The sequence below is a fragment of the Bos indicus genome, chromosome 22 (genome assembly GCF_029378745.1).
Source record: "Bos indicus isolate NIAB-ARS_2022 breed Sahiwal x Tharparkar chromosome 22, NIAB-ARS_B.indTharparkar_mat_pri_1.0, whole genome shotgun sequence".
Classification (NCBI taxonomy): domain Eukaryota; kingdom Metazoa; phylum Chordata; class Mammalia; order Artiodactyla; family Bovidae; genus Bos; species Bos indicus.
The window spans coordinates 28,018,870-28,036,550 of NC_091781.1; the positions used below are offsets into that span (position 1 = coordinate 28,018,870).

General features: G+C 47.6%; 1 protein-coding gene across 1 annotated transcript in view; it reads left to right on the plus strand.

The window, feature by feature from the left end:
- The first annotated feature begins 1,210 nt into the window (after nucleotides 1-1,210).
- PDZRN3 (PDZ domain containing ring finger 3) overlaps nucleotides 1,211-17,681 on the plus strand; it is a 269,301-nt gene continuing 252,830 nt past the window's right edge. Inside the window, exon 1 of the mRNA XM_019984433.2 lies at nucleotides 1,211-2,036. Coding sequence (XP_019839992.2) covers nucleotides 1,314-2,036 — 723 coding nt within the window. The 5' untranslated portion in view covers nucleotides 1,211-1,313. The remainder of the gene's footprint in view (nucleotides 2,037-17,681) is intronic.

A 17,681-nucleotide genomic window follows, 5' to 3' on the forward strand; every position in this document is an offset into this window, starting at 1 on the left:
GCCCTGCTTGAAACTACTCCCCAGCAGAAGCAAAACGTCCAGATTCATGGACTGCCACTTCCCAATCAGGTGGAAATCCACTGAGTAGTAGCATCAGCACCACTTGGAGGCTTTTTTTCACAAGCAGGTTCTCAGACTCCACCCCAGACTTACAGGATCAGAATCTGCATCCACAGTAAAATTTGAGAAAGAATGCTCTACAGGGTCTTCAGGAGTAGTTTATTTTTTGCCTTTTCTCAGCCTGAGTTTCCTCAGTTGGAATATGGAAATATAACAAAGTGCATACAAAGGGGAAAAAAAAATTGAAGCAAGACAGTTCACAGGAGCACAGGAGTGCGGAGGACTATGGAGGAACTTCTTGAAGTTCTACACTATGCAGTTTTTAACAATGTAAGACCAGGGTTACTTCTTTTGTAATAGGCGAAAATATTTTTTAAATACAGCTGATGCTCTCTCACAATATTGTACTGATGATTTTTAAAGGGACCAATGTAGCAGGGCCCAGCACCAAACTACAGTGCGGACAAGTCAAAGGTGTTAAGTGAACTGGGTGGAGCCAGACTGCAGCCGGTGAGCAGCTCTCCTTTCCAAAAATTGGCCCTCATACATTCGCTCTCAGCACCTGGAAACCTTGGCCTGGCAAACTTCGGGATCCGCTGAACCTCGGATCTGACCTGTAGTTGCCGGAGCGTCCCGCCGGCTCTGTAACTTTCCCTAGAATGAAATAATTAAATAAAGACCGTAAGTGCTGAAATAGCGGACTCCATGCAAAAATCTCTCTGCAGTCAGCCACGGAAAGAGGAGGCCGCGGAGTGGAGTCAAAAGTCGCAGTCTGGCCCGGACGGGGCTCCAGAGAAACTAGTCTGGGCGGCCGCAGCATCCTTAGAGGCTAACTCTGAGCTTTCTCAGCTGGCATTTTGTCTCCTGTAGCGAAAACTGCAAGACAGAGGAGTGGAGTTTCCCGAGAAGAGCTCAGGCTGGCGTCCTGGGCGGGCCAGTCCCCTCGGCGAGATTCTGGGTCTTCTCACTTTCCTCCGCCTCCCTCTCTCTCTCCCTCCCTCCCTCTCTCCTCCCTTTTGCGTCGGGCGGGCGGGAGGCCGCCGAGGCAGAATGTTCTTGCGCACGCGCTCGCGCAATTACGGCCGAGGAGTTCTGTTCCTCGGGCATTTTCCGAGGAAGTCTGGAGCAATTAGGCTCAGTCCGGGGAGAGCCAGCGAGCGAGCGGGCGGCGCTGCCGGCGCGTCTGGGCTGCCTCGCTGGGAGGGAGGGGGCGGCCGGCCGCCCGGCGGCGACCCCGGGCCCCGGCCGCCACCATGGGCTTCGAGCTGGACCGCTTCGACGGCGACGTGGACCCGGACCTGAAGTGCGCTCTGTGCCACAAGGTCCTGGAGGACCCGCTGACCACGCCGTGCGGCCACGTCTTCTGCGCCGGCTGTGTGCTGCCCTGGGTGGTGCAGGAGGGCAGCTGCCCGGCGCGCTGCCGCGGTCGTCTCTCGGCCAAGGAGCTCAACCACGTCCTGCCGCTCAAGCGCCTCATCCTCAAGCTGGACATCAAGTGCGCGCACGCGGCGCGCGGCTGCGGCCAGGTGGTCAAGCTACAACAGCTGCCCGAGCACCTCGAGCGCTGCGACTTCGCGCCCGCGCGCTGCCGCCACGCGGGCTGCGCCCAGGTGCTGCTGCGGCGAGACGTGGAGGCGCACATGCGCGACGCGTGCGACGCGCGGCCGGTGGGCCGCTGCCAGGAGGGCTGCGGGCTGCCCCTGACGCAAGGCGAGCAGCGCGCCGGAGGCCACTGTTGTGCGCGGGCCCTGCGGGCGCACAACGCCGCGCTGCAGGCCCGCCTGGGCGCGCTGCACAAGGCGCTCAAGAAGGAGGCGCTGAGGGCCGGCAAGCGCGAGAAGTCCCTGGTGGCGCAGCTGGCCGCCGCACAGCTGGAGCTGCAGATGACCGCTCTGCGCTACCAGAAGAAGTTCACCGAGTACAGCGCGCGCCTTGACTCGCTTAGCCGCTGCGTGGCTCCGCCGCCCGGCGGCAAGGTAGGCGCCCGCCGCCCGCCCAGACCCCCTACTGACCCTGGGGCGCCTCCCAGTCCCTGCGGTCTTGGTGTTACCGGGAGCTTCCGGGAGCATCTCTGCCTCCCTCTTCTAACACTCCTTGCCAGATAGATCGCTTTGAGCAGGTCGGGGAATCTGTCTCACCTTGGCAACTGTTGTCCTTACAGATTTAAACTCAGGGTGAAGTACAGCTGCAGCAGCTTCATCGGTTCTGGAAAAACTAAAAGGAATTCGAGAGCAGCGCAGAGTTAAGAGTGAGTGTGGCTCTTGAGTCAGAACCCTGTAGGGGCTTTGCTACAGACCAGATGGATGATCTTGGGCAAGTCGTTTAACCTCTTTGAAAGTTGGGAAACAGGGTTCCTCTACACGTGTACAGGAGATAAGATACTGACACACGCGATGTTAACTCTATCCATGCACCCTCAGGCGGTCCGGAAAGAATCAAAGGAACCCACAGCCCAGCCCCTGGAGACTAGGTTAACAGGGCTGCCAGAAGAGAGGCCGCTGGAGTAAAAGCTGGATTCCAGTGTGAGCTCTGCTGCCAACTAGCTGGCTGACCTTGAGCAAGCTGCTTAAGCTCTCTCAAGTTGGAAAAGTAGGGCCCTAGAGATGTGACACGGGGGGTGAAACACTGCCAGGCCCCTCCTGTGGTATTCCTCCAGGGATTGAAAGAATTCCAGAAGGAATTAAAGGAACCGCCACCAAATATAAAGTAATAATTGGCAGTGAGGCCTCTGGAGTTAGAACTGTTTTTCGAGTCTGGGCTGTTGGCTAATGTTGTGACTTAATCCCAGGTGCTTCAATCTCTCTAAATGTAAAATAGATTCTTTGCCTGCTTCAGGGAGAGAACATATGAAAAGGATCTAGCAAGTTGCCCTGTAGAGAGCAAATGCTCAACAAGTGTTGCCTGTAATTATCTTTACCCTCCTTCCCTTGTAAGCCATCCCCCTGTCCTGGGAGTTGGTATAATTACAACAGCCACTACTGCTGGAGGCTTGCCTTGCTCCAGGCCCTCTGCTAAGCTCTTGTGCTTCTCAGCTGTTTCCTTTTTAATCAAGTAAGGGAGGCAGGTTGCTTCTCGTTTTGCAGACGAAGAGAACTCAGGACCAGTGAGGGGCAGCCCTGGCCCTGAGTCATGGCTTCGAGGTGGCAGAAGTGGGTTCCGAACCCACAGATGCCCAAGCTCTTAGCCACCATCGTGTCACTTCTCAGTGTAACCACAAGTACCATTTACTGAGGGTTTATTATGTACCAGCCACAGTAGCAAGCACTCTGCATGCATTCTGTATGTAATCCTCTGAGATGAGGAAGCAAGCACAGGTCTCAGAACTTGTCCAGAGTCAAACAGTAACTCACGAGATAGAGCTAGGATTCAGGTTCCACCTCAGTTGTCAACCTTGGGCATTTTGAGATTTTGGACCCCCAAATTCTTTGCTATAGGAGGCTGTCCTGTGCACTGAGGGGCGTCCTTAGCCTCTACCTACTGGATTCCAGTAGAACCCCCTATCTCTAGGTGTGACCACCAGAAATGTCTGTGTGTTTTATCCCCTGAGGGGACACAGTCACCCACAGAGAACCAAGGTTTCCCTTGATTGCAGAGGCCACCTTTTCACCAACTGGTGAGGCACCTGGACCATGCCGCTGCCACTCTGGTTGCCTGTTGCAGGGGAGCAGAATGTGTGCGCCTGAGGGGTCCCCAGGGGCCTCCCTGTGTCTGCTTGTCTACTTCGCCTCTCTGGCCCTTTCCCAGCCCCCTATTCCCATAGAGCACACCGACTCCCCCCTCTCGCCTCCACCCTGCCCTGGCCCCCGGCCTGTCTGTCAGCTGCAGCCTCAGCAGCTGGCCGGCTCTGGGTGAAGGGCAAATATTTACAGCTCTGAGGCTCACCCAGGACCGCACAGGCGTACAAAAGACTGGTGTGAGCCTGCAAGTCCCCAAAGCAGGGGGCCAAGCTCTGTCTACAAGCAGGCGCCGGGCTTGGGGTGAAGGAGTTCCCGGAGTTTCTCCTGTTTATGCTGTCATCTGGACTTCCTGCGGAGTTTTAAGTGATGCTTATTTATAAACAAGCCATTCACTTCCCCGGAGTTTATACATCATTCATTGTTAAGCTGGTTTATTATTTCTTCTTGCCTTTCTGTTTTCTTTCTGGAGTGTTTGGGTAAACTCTCTCTCGGAATCAAAAATATGATACTTGAATCAAAATTATGGATGTTTTTGAAGTTCTGTTGGGTGAGTCAGGAGGATAATCAGGGGCATTAAGCTTGGGGACAAGATGTTGCTTTCTGAGCTTACAGACAAAAGTTTCTTTCTGGAGTTGGAGCACTGCTCAGGACTTTCATGGACCTTAGTGCTGGCTTGAGAACAGCCAAGAAAGGCCTGGCCTGAAAGCTGAACTCATTTTTCTGGCCTCAGACCCTGGCCGTCTCAGCCCAGGCCTTAGGGGAAAGCGCACTGCTTTTGCCTTAAAGTTAACCCCTAGTCACCCTTGGGGAAAGCTTTCGCTGTTCCTGCATCTGCCAGACAGACCCCCTCCCACTGCAAGCTGTTTAAGAACTTGTTTATTTCATTGGCCGGACTCTCTGCTCCCACCGGGTACTGTTTATTCTCTTCTAAAAGGCAGAAGGATTTATATTCCTTGGAAACGGGCATGCACAAAACTTTTATTATTTTTTAAAAGTCCTATCACTTACCTCTCTGTTAAGAGCTAAAGTAGATAAGAAACACTCAGAAGATTTTTCCATACCCCTTGTTCAGGGCTTTAGAACTTGTACCATAAAGTGATCTGGCATTATTTAAATAATCTTAGATTGCAATTTTTGATATCCGCTGAAGAGAGGAGTCTGGCAGGCTGTAGTCCACGGGGTCGCAAAGAGTCGGACACCACTGAGCAACGAACACTTAAGCATTTAGGGTTTAGAGCTAGGGTTTGGCATCGTTTCTTCTGATCTGAAAGGTGAGCTCACACAGGTCTTCTCAAACCTTCATATGATTGGAATCATCTGGAGATGAAACAAGAGATTCCTGAATCTCACCCTTGGAGATTCTGCCCCATCAGGGTGTGAGGAGCGTGAGGTTCTGGCAAGTTCCCAGCTGATGCTAGGCCACCTAGCACATTTTGGGTAACTGCTCATCTAGACAGAGAGTTTAGGCTCAAGTACAGATGTAGACCAACATGTGTTCTTTTTCTTCACACGGTTATGATTTTACTGATCATTGTCTAAACATCTCTTCCTGAATATTTTATGAAGGACCAGTGCATAGTTCTCAAACCCAGAGCGCCTAGCAGCTGTATGGTAGGTAACATGGCCCAGAAAGGCATCTTGAACCAATCTGCAGCCCTATCCAGGCTACAGCAGACTTGGTGAAACTATACTTAAAGATGTTAAAGAGTTTGGCTCCCAGCCTCAGTTTCCCACCCTGACTTACCACCTGATTCTAGGAACAAAGGCATTCCACAGCAAAAAAAAAAAAAAAGTCTTTGACTTTCTGGGAAAGGGAAGGCTCTGGGCACAACTTTCCTTGGAATTTTTGAGAAACTTGAGACTGAACCTCAGTAGCATCTGCTCTTTTACCCCCACATTCAGTCTTTCATTAAACCTGGTTGATTTTACTTCCTGAACACTTCCTGAGTCTGTTCACCACTCTCAAGCCCCATCAGATCATCACTTTGGTCCAAACCAGGATTTCCTGACCTCAGCACTGTTAGCATCTTGAGCTGAATAATTCTTGGTTGTGTGTGTGTGTGTGTGTGGTGTGTGTGTGTTGTGTGCATTATAAGATGCGGACCAGCATCCTTGCCTCTACCTTCTAGATGCCAGGAGCAATTCCCACAGCATGAAAATCACAGATATCTCCAGACGCTGTCATTGTCCCCTCTGGGACAGAAATCAGCCCTGGTCTCAACCCCCATCACCTCTTACCTAGCCCACAGCTGTTCCCTCTCTGTATCTTCTTGCTTCCTTCCAGTGACCTCATGCTGGGAATCATCTCTTAGAAATGTAAATCTGATACCCTGCTCAGTCACTAAGTCATGTTTGACTCTTTGCAACGCCATGAACTATAACCCACCAGGCTCCTCTTCCCTGGGATTCTCCAGGCAAGAATACTGAAGGGGGTTGCCATTTCCTCCTCTACGAGATCTTCCGGACCCAGGAAGATCAAACCCAGGGATCAAACCCACATCTCCTGCATCGGCAGGTGGATTCTTTACCACTGCGCCACCTGGGAACTTCAAGCCTGCTGTGCCTTGAGTTTATCTTGGACGGATGTAAGGTGAAGCATACTCTGGGTCCTGCCTGCCTGTGCTCTTCTTTGCTTTAGTCTCTCTTCCCAGGTTCTGTGGTCTCTGAGAATAGACCCATGAGCTCTTTCCTGCCCCTGGGCCTTTGCCCTTGCTCTTTTTTTCCCCTAGGAATAGTCTTTCCAGTTGCTCATCACTAGGTAACCTAGGTGACTGGCAGGTTTTCCAACTCTTCACCTTCTACCCCTTGCCTTGCTGTCGGCACTTGGGGTTTGCTCGTGGCTAGATAACCTTTCTATGCTCCCACCATCATCACCTGCGGAAAGCCCTCCCTCTCTGGCCTGACAGACTAGGGCTGGTACCCTGAGACTCTCACTTTGGTGCTCCGCCTGCATGGCCTTCTTCACTGCTGTGACTGAATAACAGGAAGAGCTTATTGTCTGTGAGGGACGGTAAAGGAAGGACCACGTGTGCATTCTTCAGGGCTATGTCCTGGCACCAGTTCGGTCACCAGGTACCCTGTGAACTCTTGATATGTTTTCAGTGAATAAATTCAAGTTCGAAAGGGTATCTTGTCAGCCGTCAAAACTTTTCAGGTTGCTGACCAAGAGTGAGCTTGTTAGCTAACTCTTAAAAAAGAATGAGTTTTTCCGTGACCTGCAAGTGAACAAAATTGTTTCCAGGTTTGCGGGAGGCATGCTTTTTGTTTCCCCAAGATCCACCCAGATCAAACTGTATAAAGCCCCAAATCCCAGAAACAGTTTTGTCTGTTTCAGAACTCCTGGAGATAGTGAATCTATAATAGACAGTTGTATGGAAAGGTGTTCCAGATGTCCAAACACTTTGAAATGTGTCTATCAGAGTGTTCACAGTTCAGTGTCTTTTCTGTTTCTGAAAAGCATCAGGAGAATGACTGTTCTGTGCTGTCCCAGTTCAGCTAAAACGACTTGTGGGCTGTTGCATCCATTTCATTTCAGTGCTATATATAGAAAACTAGGATTCAGCTTACAGATGTATTTCCCAGCTACACTGGCTCAAATGATCATAACTGAATAATAGGAATTGGGAATTCTGTTGCCGTCTATCTGTAAGTGGCTCTTTCTGAGTTCAGAAATGATGTTTGCTTCTTTGTGAAAATATTTGATGAGAGAGAATCTATGTATAAGCTGGTTTGTGTTGGCTGTAGACACGGGGCTTAAAAGAAAGAGAAATAAAATTCATTGAGTTTTACTGGGTGCCATCCAGTACTCTTGCCTGGAAAATCTCATGGATGGAAGAGCCTGGTAGGCTGCAGTCCATGGGGTCGCTAAGAGTCGGACATGACTGAGTGACTTCGTTTTTCACTTTCATGCACTGGAGAAGGAAATGGTAACCCACTCCAGTGTTCTTGCCTGGAGAATCCCAGGGATGGCGGAGCCTGGTGGGCTGCCGTCTGTGGGGTCGCACAGAGTCGGACATGACAGAAGTGACTTAGCAGCAGCATACACTTAGGGTGCTTTGTGTATGTACACACATTAACTTCCCCATCTTATTCATTTGGTAGATGGTTTTTTGGGGGGTTTTTGGTAAGAGAGACAGATTGTAAAACACTATAAAACAGCTGGGTTCAGACTAGAAGTTGTATGGATTCGGATTCTAATTGTGTAGAGATGGGATTTGAACCCAGAACCTGATTCCAAGCTGTTACCAAAATAAGACAGTATTTTCTCCTGAGGCAGTATCCCCTCCAAAGGCTCATACAGGTTTCCAAAGAGCTGCTTCTCTACATGCCAGCACTTCAGAAAGACTCTGCAAACTTAGGACCCACAACCCATTACAGATGGAAAAAGAAAGATTCTGAAGGTCAAATAACTTCCCCAGCATCATCTTCTGGCTCCAAGTTGGTCCGATGGCTTGTGGTTCATGGTGATGAAGTGGGTTCACCCCAGGCTGTAATTCCCATCTTCAGAGGTCTGGTGTGGAGCACGTGGAGTATAAAACAAAACAGGTTCTCACTATAAAAGAGAGACAAAAGGAAAAGAAAAAGATGGTGTCTTGGATGGAATCATGCCTCATTCCCTAATTTTTAATCATTCCCTAATTTTGAACCTAATAAGTTAAAGAGTGGCTGGTGGTAGGAAGCAAATGAAATTCTTCCGAATGTGTTCTTTCGGGTTAGGTTCTCACATGCTTACACACTGTGTGCCAGGCACTGGGATGGGCACCGCTGGGTACAAAGGGGAATGTGCACAGCTTTCACTCCTGGATTCGTTAGACACCCACTTGTGTCTTTGAAAATGCCACGTTGTTCTGTTCTTTGCTTACCCGAGTCGTGGGTCACCTCTGTCCTCCCTGACTAATGGGGTTCTAATAAGCCTGTTCCAATAAGAAAGGGAAGTGGTGTAACATAATGATTACTCTTGTAAAGAAAATAACTAACAGATGGACCCGGGCGTTCATCTTTCTCCCCCACCCCGTGAGTCTGTTTATGGGGAGCCTAAGGGGCGGAGCCACAGTGCAGCCCGAGTGTACATGGGCCCTGCAGTGGTCCCTTCTCCAGGAAGGGGAGTCTGATGAGCTTTTCCCCTGGCAGAGGACCTGTGCAGAAATGAGTCCTGGACAGAGGGGTCACCCTAGAATTTTGTGAGAAGCTGTTTTCAGGTGCCCTGTGTCTTTGCTGCACATTATCAGGAAGGGGGTGAAGTCCCATTCAGGTTGCACGTCAGGGTTGGATGCAAGCCTGTGTCACCGGCAGCTCCAGGGTACCCTGAATTGAGCTGGTGTGTGATTAGTATCAAACCCTGGAGTCAATGATATGCAGGCTCCTGTGCTCCTTCTGCCTCATTGTTGAGGGTCTCTGGGAGGATCCTCTAATCTCCTGTTAGCCTTAACTGTCTCATCTCTAAAATGGGCTAATGTTATGCACATATGGGACAGGCTTTAGGATAAAATGAAAGTGTTTGAAAGTGTTAGCTGCTCAGTTGTGTCCAACTGTTTGCAACCCCATGGACTGGTGCCCACCAGACTCCTCTGTCCATGGAATTCTCCAGTCGAGAATGCTGGAGTGGGTACCATTCCCTTCTCCAGGGGATCTTCCTGACCCAGGGATCGAACTGGCTCTCCTGCAGGCAGGATCCTAATCAGGCTTACCGAGCATTTGTTGAACATTTATTAAGTACCTGTAGGTTTGGGGTTCTTCTCCAAGTAAATCACTGAAGAAACTTTAGAAATTGAAGATGGTTTAATGGAGAAGAAGGAAAGGGATCTTTTATTCAAAGGATCACAGGCTCATTGCAAGCCTCAGTCTGCCCCTGGGTAACCCGTTCTCTGGGTGTCTCTTCTCTAACTGCTTGTCAGTGCTGGAGACTTTGAGAAAGAGGGATGTTCATGTCAGTTGCACTGCATCTGGGTAACAGCTCTGGGCTGTACCTAAAGCTGCAAACAAAATATGCTTACTGCATGTTTATGTGTATTCATTTGTCCTTTTGCAGTTACCAAACTAACGAGAGGTCAGTTCAGTTCATATGCTCAGTCACATCTGACTCTTTGCAACCCCATGGACTGCAGCACGCCAGGCCTCCCTGTCCATCACCAACTCCCGGAATTTACTCAAACTCATGTCCATTGATTTATTTGGTGATGAGAACCAGCCATCTCATCTTCTGTCACCCCCTTCTCCTCCTGCCCTCAGTCTTGCCCAGCATCAGGGTCTTTTCCACCAAGCTGGCTCTTTTCATCAGGTATACGAAGTATTGGAGCTTCAGCATCAGTCCTTCCAATGAATATTCAAGACTGATTTCCTTCGGGGTTGACTGGTTTGATCTCCTTGCAGTCCAAGGGACTCTCAAGAGTCTTCTCCAAAACCACAGTTCAAGAGCATCAATTCTTCAGCACTCAGCTTTCTTTATGGTCCAACTCTTTATATCCATACATGACTACTGGAAAAACAAGAGGAGGGGTGGCAGGCCAAACTCCCACCATCCTATAAGCGGGAACATAGGACATTACAGCTGGGTAGCCTTTGCTTTGTTTCTGATTTGGAGGAGAAAATGCTCTGGGTTGGGTGACTGGATGGTCATATCTCAAAAACGGAAACCACCTTGCAGTCCATCAAGTGGAAATGGGAAAACGCTGTAGTCCCTTAAGTTAGTTTGTTGTGTCCGTGAAAATGTCGCCTGGAGGTGTTCTCCAGAAAAGCGAATGAGCAGATGATAAAAATGAGAGACACAGTCTTGAAATCAGACTCATGCAAATGGAGAAGTAGACTTGGGGGTTTCTCAGGTTATTTAAATATAACAGCAACAGGCTAAAAATATGTGTATATTTTGGCCTAGGGCGACACTGACAATCCGTGCTTAATTTCTGAGGGTATTCTTCAAAACCATCTTGTTTGGCTTATGGATGCATGTTTCCTAGTCTGTGGCTCCAGGAAATCTTTGTCCTTTTTGCCTGTCCCCCCACGCCCTTGATCTCTCTTCATCCTCCCTATTCTCGTGGCAGGTACATGCTGCTAATACCACTGTTAATCTCATCCATTTCCAATTTGTTTTCAAGCATCATTCTCTAAGACTCCCTTTGGTCTTAGGCGTGAGCAGTTTCCCCTTCTGCTCTTCCTCCAAGAACACCTTCTTCAGAACTGAGGTTGCAATTACAGGGAGGGCTTAGTCCAGGCTGCTTCCCCATTAAAAACATATTTTGACTGACGAAGAGGACCGAAGCATCTCAGTTCGGAGAAAGAGAAGGCATTCCATCTCTTTGGGAGAGAATGTCTGGTGGCCAGCTCTGTCTCCTGGTCCCCCCAGCCCCGCCCTCCACATTTTTGCCCTCTCTTGTCACTAGTCAGCAGACAGAGCTGTTTCCCAGCTGTGCGAGTCTTTGAGAGCTTTGCATAATCTGAGGCTGAGAGGTGTCGCGTCATCCCAGATATGCAGACGAGTGGTCAGTCAGTTACAGTGCTCATAACCCGCCAGGCGGCTTTCCAGTCGAGCCAGTTCTCAGCTGCGAGTCCCACGGCGGCAGTAATCAAGGAACACCCGTCACAGGGCGGAAAGGAGTTTGTAGAAAGGATCCACATTGACAGTGGCGTGGATGGACTTTGAGGGCCGCCACATAGATTAGAAGATGGCTGGCGTCCAAGTTTCTGAGGCCAGGTTGTTTGGAGGAGAGCGGTGCGGTGACTTCAGAGTGATGCTGAGAGGAAGAGGGACTGTGCCATAGAAAGACGGTTTACATTCTTGGACTTAAAACAAGAACAGCCACCATATGGTGTCTTTCTGACAAAGGACTTGTGACTTCTGTGTTTTCACCGTGACTTTTATTTCCCTCCTCTTAATCTTGTCCAGTGAGACCTTAAATTAGGCAGATTATAAATCGGGTGTTGTTTTTTTTAAACACTGATCTGGTAGTTACATGTTGGAGTATAATAGCCAAGCGTATTTTCAGCAGAACTGATTGTATGTTCCTGAACTTGGAGCTTCTATTTCTGCTTGTAATTTACCTGCTGTGGGTGGCTCATGCCACGCCCCCTTCTCCCAGGTTACTAAGTCTCTGCCCTGTCACCCTCGGAAAGACCTAAGCAGCTTCTGAGGAGACCCTGCAGTACACTGGGGGCCTGACTGTCTGCTTGAGTTGGATTCTGGGGCGGAGATGGGGGGCTGAGCATCTGTTAGAGCTTCGTGCCTGCTTCCCACGGAACCAGTCCTGGCTGGACTCCAGAATATGAAGGCATCTTTATTTCCCATCCCCAAGTTAGCGCTGTAAGTCAGAGCTCATTGCCCTCCCAAGTCCTGGCTCTGGAGGGAAGAGACCCTGCCATTCAGGAAGAGTAATAAAATAGGGGGCGACTCTAGGAAAAGCTGCCAAGGAGGTACCATCTCTTTTCCATTTTTGTTGCCCCCCCTATCAAGTTCTCTCACTTTAAATTTTTGTTGGAATATAGCTGCTTTACAATGCTGCTCTTTGCTCAAAATTCTCCAAGCCAGGCTTCAGCAATACGTGAACCGTGAACTTCCAGATGTTCAAGCTGGTTTTAGAAAATGCAGAGGAACCAGAGACCAAATTGCCAACATCTGCTGGATCATGGAAAAAGCAAGAGAGTTCCAGAAAAACATCTATTTCTGCTTTATTGACTATGCCAAAGCCTTTGACTGTGTGGATCACAATAAACTGTGGAAAATTCTGAAAGAGATAGGAATACCAGACCACCTGACCTGCCTCTTGAGAAGTTTGTATGCAGGTTAGGAAGCAATAGTTAGAACTGGACATGGAACAACAGACTGGTTCCAAATAGGAAAAGGAGTACGTCAAGGCTGTATATTGTCACCCTGCTTATTTAACTTAAATGCAGAGTACATCATGAGAAATGCTGGGCTGGAAGAAGCACAAGCTGGACTCAAGATTGCCGGGAGAAATATCAATAACCTCAGATATGCAGATGACACCACCCTTATGGCAGGAAGTGAAGAGGAACTAAAAAGCCTCTTGATGAAAGTGAAAGAGGAGAGTGAAAAAGTTGGCTTAAAGCTTAACATTCAGAAAACGAAGATCATGGCATTCGGTCCCATCACTTCATGGGAAATAGATGGGGAAACAGTGGAAACAGTGTCAGACTTTATTTTTCTGGGCTCCAAAATCACTGCAGATGGTGACTGCAGCCATGAAATTAAAAGACGCTTACTCCTTGGAAGGCAAGTTATGACCAACCTAGATAGCATATTGAAAAACAGAGACATGACTTTGCCAACAAAGGTCCATCTAGTCAAGGCTATGGTTTTTCCAGTGGTCATGTGTGGATGTGAGAGTTGGACTGTGAAGAAGGCTGAGCGCCGAAGAGTCGATGCTTTTGAACTGTGGTGTTGGAGAAGACTCTTGAGAGTCCCTTGGACTGCAAGGAGATCCAACCAGTCCATTCTGAAGGAGATCAGCCCTGGGATTTCTTTGGAAGGAATGATGCTAAAGCTGAAACTCCAGTACATTGGCCACCTCATGCGAAGAGTTGACTCATTGGAAAAGACTCTGATGTTGGGAGGGGGTGGGGGCAGGAGGAAAAGGGGACAACAGAGGATGAGATGGCTGGATGGCATCACTGACTTGATGGATGTGAGTCTGAGTGAACTCCGGGAGTTGGTGATGGACAGAGAGGCCTGGCGTGCTGCGATTCACGGGGTCGCAAAGAGTCGGACACGACTGAGCGAATGAACTGAACTAAACAATGCTGCTCTTAATTCCTGTTGTATCGCAAAGTGAGTCAACTATATGTACACATATATCCCCTCTTTTTTTTGCATTTCCATCCCATTTAGGTCACCACAGAGCACTGAGTAGAGTTCCCTATGCTAGCAGTCCCTGACCTCTTTGTTACCAGGGACCAGTTTCACGGAAGACAGTCGTTTCCAGGGGCTGGGGATGGTTTTGGGATGATTCAGTATGATTTACTGTGCTCTTCATGTCTCTTATTATTACATCGGCTCCACCTGAAGTCATCAGTCCTTAGATCCCGGAGGCTGGGCACGCCTGCCCTGTGCTGTAAGGGGGTTCTCATTAGTTACCTGTTTTATACACAGTGTCAATAGTGTGTATACGTCACTCCCAATCTCTCCCTTTCCCTTTCTTCTCAGCCCATCAAGACTCAGTTCTCTGGTAGAATTGGAAGCTGTCCCAGTGTCTCAGCAGCCCTCCGGTGTCCTCTGTTCCCAGCTCCTTCCTCCACTGTCCGTATCCAAGTCCGCACTTTCTTTGACTTGATGTCTCTTCTGTCCTGTCGTGAGGACATCTCCTTCCATGCCTGGGGACATCCTTCGTCTGATTTCCCTCCTCACGCTCCAGCCATGATCAGTACCCTCTGCCCATCCTATCTCCTCGGCCCTGAAGCTCCAGGTTCAGGCCGAGCTGCTCCCCTTGTCTGTATCATGTCTCTTTCCCACCGCCTCCAGAATAAAATCTGCCTCCTGGCCCTTCAGCAGCCCTCCAAGACCATGCTGCTCTTTCTCCAGACTTGGGAAGAGGAGAAATGTGTACGTGGATATAGTTCCCATTTGAGGGCCAGATGTTGTGATGAACATGTAACTGTCTTGGGCCTCAGCTCTCCCAGACTTGCTGTAGACTAAGTTAATTTAGGATTAGACATTCTCCATTTCTGGGGTTTTGTAGCAGAGTCATTTATGTGGTCAGAGAGTACCACGGTGCTGTGCTTGGCTCATGTCTGGAGTCCTTGCTATTGGCCAAGCCCGGTACAGAGGCACTGGGCAGGAATAGTCCCATCTCATTCATGTTTCGGAAGAAGCCATCATTCTCCTCCTCCTCAGAAGGAAAAAACTAAAATCACGTTCTGACTCCAAAGTCCAGGATCTTAACCGTCACCCTGTTCCTGTGAAGGGCACTGTATTCTTATGACACCGTTCAGGGTATAATAGAAACTCTGATCTTTGCCACTGTTGGTGCATAGTCCAAATAAGCCTTGCTTAAAACTCTAATTAGAAAACAAATTAGATGTCTAATCCTTCCTGACATTTTAATGTGAAGACTGAGTATTTTGAGGCAAAGGGGTTTAGGATAGGGTGCACACATTTACCAGCACAGGAGCAAGAACTTGGCTGTTGGAGTCCGTGGGTTGGGTTCCAACCCCGCCCCTCCCTCTTGGCAGCCACGTGATCTTCAGCAAGTGTATGCGATTCTCAGAGCCTCAGTTTCCCAGGTACAGAGCTTTGATATAATACCTGCCTCAAAAGCCTGATGTTTTGGTTACTCAGTTGTTTATGTGAAAGAGAGCTCTTTCCCATCTTTTATTTTGTTATATCAAGACATTGAGAAAGTTTCAAAGCATGGGTCATGATAAACTACCAAGACAGAGCAATATTAATTAAATTTTCCTTTAGATGAATGATGTTACTTACAAATGTAACATCTGTGAACAGTTGGGAAAGCAGCATTGATGAGAGCCTTTGTCCTTATTCCATTTATCCATCTCTTGAGATCTTTGAGGCTCAGATGGTAAAGAATCTGCCTACAATGCAGGAGACCCAGATTTGATCTCTGGTTTGGGAAGAGCCCCTAGAAAAGGGAAAGGCAATCCGCTCCAGTATTCTTGCCTAGAGAATCCCATGGACAGAGGAGCCTGAAGAGCTATAGCCCATGGGGTCACAAAGAGTTGGACATGACTGAGTGACTGACACTTTCACTTTCTTTGCTTTACTGGGTAGAGTATAACTGAATGAGAATCATTTAAATACCCTCTATCCTGATACACTTTGAACCCAGGAACAGATTAAATCATTAATCAGAAATTAATCTGTTAACATGGTATTATGTGAAGCCTCCTGTTAAAATTCTCTATTAACATTTCTTCTGAAGAATCAGAAAGTAAACAAAAGTAGTTCAGGTTGCTTAGGGGGAAGGAAGTGGAAAGGAAAAATCAGAATGGAGCTCAGGGTGTCGGAGAAAAGAAACTGACCTTTGAGAGTTAGAGAAATGAAAGTAATTCAGTCTAGCCAGAGCATTTCTCTTCTCTGTCATCACTCCCAGCATCATGTGTTGAAACTTCCATGTGGTGGCTCAGTCCTGTAAATTAGTCCTAAAATAGGCAATGTCACCTAAAGCCAGTGTGTAAGCCTGCTGGACAACAGACTGGGTCAACACACTTCTAGAAAAAGAGAACATGCTCTCTTAGCTCCTGCGGTTGATTGCATCTGGCAGGGAGGGTTAGAGGGTTAACTTGACTGTTAACTTGATCAGTCTTTGCAGATTGATGTTTGGCTAAATGATGTTGTTTCAGGCATTGTCTCAGTTGGTCTCCATTGTCCCTGGAAAGAGATCTCTGAGTTTGGGACCAGACCTAGGTGTTTCTGGGTATCTCAGGCTGGATCTTTTGGAGATTAATAGTTTAATAAAGAGTTTAGAGTTCTGTTCTGGTACTGGTTTCCTGGCCAAGACCTCCTATAATAAGTTTCTTTGTGGAACTTTTTGGAATGCCATCAAGGGAATCAGCTTGGGTGGGACCTCAGATGTTGCCAGGTTACATGGCAGTCTTCTACATCCACACAAGAAAGACAGTGTAGAGAGTTGCAGTCTAGAATCTAGGAGATCATGGGTTTAAATGCCAGTGACCTCTTACTAGCTTCTTGACAAGCTTTTTTAATCCTCCCAATCTTCTCACCTATATCTTGAGAATGGTAATAGTGCCAGTTGATAAGATTGGTTGGATTATTAGACAAAATAAAGCACTTAAGTGCTCAGTATAATTTCCAACACATGATAAAGAGCCAGTAAAAGTTAGCTGTTATTGTTGTTAATGTAATATGATTTCTTTATTTTTCATTTAAAAAAAAAAATAGTTATCACACAGTAGATTTAAAACGAGTCTGTTTTAATCATTTAGCTGTGCATTCTCCTTTTTGCCTCATTTGAGGTTGTCCAACCAGAGCTATCTGCCTTAGATTACTGTGACCTGGCAGTTTCTATTATTGATTAGTTATGAAAGCCAGAAATGTAAGCTATGTATGATAACTCACTCAAATTCCCATGTATTTCTTTTTCAGCTAAGATAAAGCAAGATGTGGACTTAGCAACCTTTTCCATTTCCAAGGCAGAAAGATATAAACTGTTTAAGTTTGCAAAACATTGCATTTACATCTCCAAACTATTAGGGTTATTCTGCAAGGTTTAGTCTCGCTGTTGGTTCAAATTAATGATAAAGATTGATACCATTGATGAAAGTGAAAGTGAAAGTCACTCAGTCGTGTCCGACTCTTTGTGACCCCATGGACTATACAGGCCATGGAATTCTCTAGGCCAGAATACTGGAGTGGGTAGCCATTCCCTTCTCCAGCGGGTTTTCCCAACCCAGGAATCAAATCCGGGTCTCCTGCATTGCAGGCGGATTCTTTTACCAACTGAGCTACCAGGGAAACTAGATGCTCTGAATGGTGGTACTGTGGATTGGATTTTTTTTTTTTTAAGTAAGTAAATGGTTATCATTAATGAGGCTCTGCTGTTTTTTGTTAAGTATGGTAGCTTGATAGAGACTGGGTTCTCTTATATTTATATACTCTATCTGTAACGAGTAAGTGACAGAAATGAATCTTTTGTTTCAATCTGAAGAAATGAAGACTTTGTTATTTTGTTCTTATAGAATATGTAGTTATTTCCATCAGAAACAGCCTGTTTCTAATAGTAAATTATCATTTTCATTTTGTACAGCGTTTTCGTAATTGATGCTAACTTCTGTGACATTTTTGAAAATATTTCGAGTTCTGCAATATACTAACTAGTCAGGAGAAACAGGCTTGTTTACTGAGAATGTTAAGCCCAGGGAGATAATTTTACACATTGAAATCTATTAATCTTTAATGTATGTGTGAATGTGCGTGTGGCTATGTTGTGCATTTTTCCTGGCCAAATACGGAACAGGGTT